Source organism: Camellia sinensis, chromosome 13 (assembly GCF_055761805.1).
Source record: "Camellia sinensis isolate YWXY chromosome 13, ASM5576180v1, whole genome shotgun sequence".
Classification (NCBI taxonomy): domain Eukaryota; kingdom Viridiplantae; phylum Streptophyta; class Magnoliopsida; order Ericales; family Theaceae; genus Camellia; species Camellia sinensis.
The window spans coordinates 79,612,501-79,620,609 of record NC_138973.1 but is presented as its reverse complement, the minus strand read 5'-3'; the positions used below and the strand labels follow the sequence as shown (position 1 = coordinate 79,620,609).

General features: G+C 36.1%; 1 protein-coding gene across 1 annotated transcript; it reads left to right on the top strand.

Moving 5' to 3' along the window:
• Positions 1-480: 480 nt before the first annotated feature.
• LOC114269800 (putative inactive receptor kinase At5g58300) lies at positions 481-3,036 on the top strand. Its single transcript, XM_028211160.2, has 2 exons — positions 481-949; positions 2,468-3,036. Exons 1-2 carry the CDS (start codon positions 481-483, stop codon positions 3,034-3,036), a joined length of 1,038 nt encoding a protein of 345 aa, XP_028066961.2.
• The last annotated feature ends 5,073 nt before the right edge of the window (positions 3,037-8,109 follow it).

Below are 8,109 nucleotides of genomic sequence, written 5' to 3'. Positions count from 1 at the left end.
ATTCTTGAAGTATCAACTGGCCATGTCCTAGGACCACCAAATACCTTCTCCTAGGGCGAAAATTTGAATTCTTGGTTTGTTTGCAGGATTTAAGTATTGGGTTACCTAGCTTTGTACACCTTGAATCTTGATCCTCCAATATGGGTACTAGTTTTGATCTAATGAAGATAATAAATGGCTGTGATGCAAAGCATGGATTCACTAGATACAGCCACAAGACATAGTTCAACTTCATTATTATAGTTACCTATAAACCAATAAAGAAATGATATTAGAACCAATCCCCCATGAAGAGTATTTCAATGGATCTCAAACTTGGGATCTTAGGGAACACAAAAAACCTCCAAAAAAATATTCATATCTTTCTGTATTCACTCCGATGCTCCCAAGAAACCAGCTCAACAACAAAAAGAGACCCCCCAAACAAACCACCCTCTTCACAGAACAAACTAACTCAAACCCAAAAAAGCCTTAAAAAACATGTTGACAAGAGCCTTCACAAAGCCAAGAAACAGCCCATCATCAAAAAGAGATGATGAAAACAGCTGCAGATCAGTGTCGATCTATGAGTACGAAGACTGTATCTTCGGATTCATGGAGCTTGATGTGCCATTGATCTTCTGCGATGAGGACGATGACAATGATGGCGGCGGTGGTGGGGGGTTGAGTTTGAGGGAGTTGTTGAGGGGTTCAGTGGGGGTGATAGGAGAGGGAAGTTTGGGGATCACAGAGAAAGTGGTGCTTTTGGAGAGGAGAGAGTGGGCAGTGAAGAGGTTTGGGAAGGTGATTGTGAGGAGAGGGGAGTTTGGGAGGAGAATTGAGAGGCTGGCGCAGGTTAGCAGAAAGTGTCAGCATTTAGTTCCAATCACTGCTTATTTGTATACAAAAAGGATCAAATTTGTGGTTTGTGATTATTATCCCATGGGAAGCCTTGCTGACTTGCTTGCTGGTATGTTATTAGCAGCCCATGAAATTATACACTATATATCACACCATCATGCATTTGTGTGCATGTATATGTATATATTATTTTCTCTATTCAGTGATTAATGATTATTATTAACTTTCATTAGATTGTAATTTGTGATTATTATTCACTTTTGTAACCATTACAATTCCATTATAATTTAGTGAAATTGAATTAAAAATCAATTGACATAAAAAAATAAACTTGTCCAAGAGACCACTCAAAACTCAATTATGATATTATATTACAATTTGTAAAATATCTAATTCAAAATTAAGTCTTTAGATTATATGTCTAACAAAAACTTTAATAGTGAATTAAAGTAGCACATTAAGGGATTATTACTGTAAAAACCACGTTCAATTTTCCAGTGAGATGTGTTGTTGTGTCACATGACTTGCAGATTGCGTATGGTATTGCTTTTTATTTTTTTAGGTTACTCAGCCTCAAGGTCAATTTCTGAAATTCTTGAAAGTTTGAATATTTTTAAGTCAAAATGATATGATTTGTTTGAAAGGACGCCCATCTGTTTATTTATTCAAATATCATTTATCTGTTTAAAGATCACTTATTTGTACACACGTCATCTATCTGTATAACTATCTGTTTAAATATCCCACTATATGTACATTTGTTGTCTATTTGTGCAACTATTTGTTCAAATCTCCAACTATTTATACATGTGTTATATATCTATTCATCTATCTACTCAATATTACTTATTTGTCCGCCTCACTACCCCTAGCTGACACCGCCGGCCACTATCGTTTGCCACCGACTTTTCTGGTGACTTTTCAACGCCTGTTTTTATCACAAGAAAAGATTAAATGTTGGACTAAATAACATATGACCTCATAGGAATGGACTTTTCATCAATTAACCTATTTTATGTGTTTTTATTAATTTCTTAATAATTACCTTCAAATAAAAAATCAATCATGAATATTCATGTAGATGGTAATACAAAATAGTGATATATAGTATTTTTCTTCAATTAAAATTTCATTTTGTAGTTAATAAAATTTTATTTTTTTAAGGTTTTGAATTGGTCATTTTTGGGTTTGGATTTAGCTTGAGAGAAATTGTTTACAGTGAATACAACTGTTCGCTTTCTAAATTTGTTGAATATTATTCATGTAAAAAATCAAGATAATTGAATATCATTAATCACATGATTAAATTACATTTATATTACAAATATTGATGATCAATTCTTGAAATTATATTATTCTATTTAAAAAAAAAAAAAAAAACAAATTTTGATCCAAATGCATGTATAAATATTATATTTAACTTATTCTAAAACATGAACAATTCTGATTATTGAGATTTCCCGAAATAAACCACCAAGGCCTGTTGTTTCTCCAACTGGAGAAAAGCCATGTATCCTCGTTGAAGACGGACTATTCGGTCTGGCATTGCTATGGGATTACTAAATAGAAAATTATCATTTTTCACAATCAGAATCTTAATTATGTAATGTTCTTCTTTTTCATTTAGGTGCTAGAGAGCTTGGTCATACAACTTTAGATTGGAAACAAAGACTCATTATAATCCTCAACATTGCTCGAGCCATTGCATTCATCCATTCCCAATCACCTCCACAAGACAAACGCCTCCAATTGAACGTCCACGGTGACATCAAAGCCTCCAACATCATGATCAACGTCGACTTCACTGCCTGCCTTTCGGACTACGGCTTCACTCAGTTGGCAAAGCGTGTCGAAGTTTCTGACACATGGCACCGGAAGCCACCTCCGCCATCACCGGAACACATCTACTCCGCTACGCTCTCCCAGACGAGTGACATCTGCAATTTTGGGATCATAATGTTGGATATGCTTGGAGGCCCCAAAGCTCCAAGTCTTAGGAACTGCATAGTGGAGAAAATAGAAGATATAAAAAATGGGGTTTGCGAATTCTTCGAATTTTCAGTAGAAGGGAAAGAAAAAAATCAAGCTTCACAGGTTTTGGACATAGCTTTGGCATGCACTGATTCATCGTCTGATGCCAGACCTTCAATGGAAAAGATACTGTCTAACTTGGGGAACATTATTAGCCGTAGATGAGAGCGTGAAAGTGATCAATCGATTACATATGAACTTGTTTGGTTCTTGTTCTTCTTCTTTTTCATGTACACATAGTAGTACTATTGTGTATGTATAGAAATGGGGTGAAGTTACAATAGGTGTTGTTGACCTCTCCAACCAATGGGTATTACTTGGTGTGTGTGTGGGTGTATATAGATTTTGTTTCAAATTCAGATTTGATGAGTGATTGTTGCTGGAATTTGGAAAATGTTTTTGTTCTGGAAATTATTTCAAAATTTGAAAAATTTGAAGTGTTGTTGGTATCTGTGATGAATTTGTCTAATTATATAGCTATCTTCTCTGCAGTTAAGGACTGATGAGTAGATAGCTGTGTTTTTGCTTTCCTTCATTTCTTTGTTGATGTTGTTTTTCTGCTTTTGTTTGTTGGTATCTTGCCAACTAACTGTTCTTTTGTTTGGTTGCTTGGATATGACATGTTTTGTCTCAAGGTGCCAACTTGATTCAAATGGGGAAGTTGAGCTATGATGGTTGATGCATGCACCTCACCTTTTGTTTTGTTTGCTGTTGTAAGTTTTACGGGAATTACTCACAGTGAGACAGGGAAAAAAGAATTACACAATCATGATAAATACAAATCATCCGGGTGTAACTCCAACTCTATCCCCTTCATATTTGTATATATATATATATATATATATTTTGTTGTTGTTCCACTATTTAGTGATTGTCCCTAAGTTTAATTACACTAACATATTTTCTTTTTGCTGATAAAAATAATATAAAAAAAAAAAGTTGAAAAAAAGGAAACCAAAAACAAAACAGGCGAGAAAGAAAGGATGATTAATTATTCATAGAGTATATTTTCATGGGAAATTTATCAGAAAGTCCCATATGACGAAATTGTATTCCATTTGGTCCCATGAATAATTTGTTTGATTGAGCAGTCCATGATAGTAGAGATATCTTACTGATAACTCTTTTTTTAAATTATATTGTTATGTGGGGGACAAATATGCCCTCACATCAATTATGGGACGCCAACAGTGCTCAAAAAGAAAAACAGAGGGACCATTTGATGAAGTGAATAATGATCGAGAAACCCCCAGATCGACGTGAACAATGGGCACAAGATGATCGTCAATCCGGCAGCTCGGTGTACCACGTCGGCCCTACGGATCTTCTTCTTGGTATCGGAAACATCGTTTTCGTCGTTGTTCTTGACGTCGGTTGAAGCTTCGGTGACAGGGGAGTCTTCGATGGTCTTAGATTCGTCGATCGAAGCGTCGTTGCTAGGAGGATCTGAGGGTGGCTGGTCCTGTAGTTGTTCTGGGTCAGGGGTTTTACTATGATTTTCCTCTTTCTGCGTGGTTGGGATCGGGATCGGGGTCACGGTCGCCATTGATGTAGCTGATAAATGATGTGATGTGAGAGGAGGGGGGGGAGAGAGAGAGAGAGACGAAGGAGTTAGGTAGCTAATCTGGGACGGGAATCGGTGGGATTGGCTAAAGAACGGTGGAATCGTTGGGACGAGAATCGGTGAGATTGAGAACCAGATCTGTGAACCTTAGGGTTCCACACACCAATCAGATCATTCACAGCACTCCACCAGATCTTTGAACCTTAGGGTTCCACATACTAACCTTAACCCGCACAAATTGTTCCTACAAAATCTCTCCAAAAATCCTCTGAATATGGAAAGTGGGAGGCAATCACAGATTTTTTGCAAATTCAAACACAAAACATGACCGTGTTCTACGTCGTCTATGAACGATTTCCACACCACGGCTTCAAATCATTCACAGCACTCCATCAGATCTGTGAACTTGCATGAACCCAACCAATGGTAAGGTTCACGTTGAAACATCACAAATGTCAATTGGAGAACAAAGGGTCAATCTGTGGGAAAGAAGAAACGTGACATAACCCACGTCACAAAAATAAAAAATAAAAAAAAAGGGTTCAAATTACTTGTGTTCACATCACAACCCACGTCTCATGTTTTGAGTGTTACACAATTACTAAATTAAAAAACGTATTAGTGTGCTTTTTCGATCAGCGTGACATACAAACACCCATTCACCTTATCCCATACAAACCCACACCAAATGTCAATCAATAATACTAGCAGTGGCAAAATTGTCAACAAACAAATTAAGGGACCACCCAGTCACTAAGAAAACATTCAGGACCTTATGGATTACAAGTCCACAAAATGGGATTCACTGGTCAATTCCCCTATTTTTATTGTTGTAACGTATAATAATACATGTAACCATAATAATAATGCGGAATTAAACTTTACAGGATCTTAAATTTAATACAACTCAAGAATAAAACGAACATACCTTTGTCAGCCATTGAATTAGAGAAGTTGAGAAAATACCCCTAATAGTTGAACCTTGAATTCTTGGCTCACCTTATTCTCTCTGTCTCTCTTAATTAGGATGACTATAAAACTTAGAGTGATGGAAAAATACTCATGATATGAAACAGGAGTCACCCATCCTTATATAGAGGAGAGAAGAGGGCCAGATAAACTCTATCAGAAAAATTCCTAATCTATCAAGATTTCCTTCTTATCTTAGAAGAGTGATTATATTAAAATTCTAATTTCTGAACTTTATATATAATATTGGCTTTATCTAATTGTGGAGTCCAAATTAAATTAAAACATGTAGATATATGTAGGCTATTGGGCCACACTAGAAAATAAATCCAACATTCTCCCACTTGGCCCATTAAGCAGATTATGATGCAATTATGAGTTTTTTGTTTTTTTTTTTTTTTCAAAATATGCAATTTATAAAAAAAAAAAAATTGACTCATTGGATTCTACACTAAAAACTTTGACACGTGATCACGAATTTTAAAAATAGCCAATAAGTTCAGATATATTAGAAACTATAATACTATGATTACTTCAGATCACCAATGCGAGTCATAGCGGTTATATAACATTTATATCATATTTCCTTCTATGTATTACACCATCGATAACCTTCACCAACCCAGTCCATTATCGGGATATATAATTATTTGCCTGAAAGACCCCTGTAATTTGTCTTGTTAAGACATTTACTGTTTATTAATATTCAATTTAATGTGTACACACACTTTTAGAAACAGGAAAATTAGAAACAAAATTGTTATTGCGCAAATAGTGTCAAAAGCACTCAGGATTAACCATACACATCAAGGGTTGCTTAAAAGACCCATCCTGATAACATGCTCTTTGTATGTCTTTGGTGGCAATCCCTTTGTGAATGGATCAGCAATCATAAGAGAAGTACTTAAGTTTTCAATTAACACTTGTTGTTTCTGGACTATTTCTCTAACAACTAAGTACTTTACTTCCATGTGTTTGGAACCGCTGGAGTACTTTCCATTCTTAGAGTAGAAAACTACTGCGGTATTGTCACAATATATCTTCAACGACCTGGCAATTGAGTCAACAACACCAAGTCCTGAGATAAAATTTTGCAACCATAAAGCATGATTTGTAGCCTCAAAGCATACCACAAACTCAGCCTCCATAGTAGATGAAGCAATAGTGGACTGCTTCACACTCTTCCATGAAATTGCTCCACTAGCTAGTAGAAAAACAAAACCTGATGTAGATTTTCTACTATCAAAGCAACCAGCAAAATCTGAGTCTGAGTATCCGATCACTTCCAACTGTTATGATCTCCTATAGGTGAGCATATAGTCCTTTGTTCCTTGAAGATATCTCATAACCTTCTTCACCGCTTTCTAATGTTCCATTCCAGGATTGCTTTGGAATCTTCCCAACATTCCAACTGCAAAACTAATATCTGGCCTAGTACATGTATGGGCATACATCAAACTCCCCACAGCTGATGCATATGGAATGTCCTTCATTTGTTTTCTTTCCAAGTCATTCATTGGACACTGTTTTCACCTAATTTATCACCCTTCATGATGGGTGCATCACCGGATGAATAAAACTGCATATTGAATCTCTCCAAAACACGATCAATATATCCTTTTTGAGATAGTCCTAGCAATCCTCGAGATCGATCCCTAAAGATCTCTATGCCAATAACATAGTTTGCCTCACCCATATCGACCATTTTAAAGTTCTTGGTGAGATATTCCTTGGTTTCATGCAATAAGCCAATGTCATTACTAGCTAACAAAATGCCATCCACATATAGCACCAAAATGATGAACTTGCTCCCACTAACCTTCAGATATATGCACTGATCAACTGCATTTTCCTTAAATCCGAAAGAGGTAATGGTATCATTAAACCTTAAATACCATTGCCTGGAAGCTTGTTTAAGGCCATATATGGATTTCTTTAATTTGCAAGCTAAATGTTCTTTACCTTTTTTTGCAAATCCTTCTGGCTGCTGTATATAAATTTCTTCATCCAAATTCCCATTTAGAAAAACAGTTTTCACATCCATTTGATGCAATTCTAAGTCATAATGAGCTACCAATGCTAGGATGATTCTAAGCGAGTCCTTCTTAGATACTGGAGAGAAGGTCTCTGTATAGTCTATGCCTTTTTTTTTAGTAAAACCCTTGGCAACAAGTCTGGCTTTAAATCGTTCGATATTGCCTTTTGCGTCATGCTTGGTCTTGAAAACACATTTACACCCGACCTTTTTGCAGTTATTAGGCAATTTGACAAGATCCCAAACACTATTCTGTTCGATGGATTTTAACTCTTCATTTATAGCATTGACCCATTTAGAAGAATCATCACTATTCATGGCTTGTGAAAATGAGACTGGATCTTTGTTAATCCCAATATCAAAATCAGATTCCTGTAGATACACCATGTAATCATCTGGAATGACAGACTTTCTTTCCCTCTGAGATCTTCTCAGAACTGTCGGTTGTGGTGGTTCTACAATATTTTCAATGGTGGTATCTTCATGAAGTGGTGAAACATGAGGTGGTGAAGGATTTTCATTATGTTGTTCGTTTCCCTTAGCCTGTGGAATAGTCTGAGGTACAACAATTTTTCGATAAAGGTCAAATGTTGGGACATCCACTCTAATTTCCTCGAAATTCACTACTCGTGTTTTCTCACTCCCACTAATTTCACCATTCTCTAGGAAT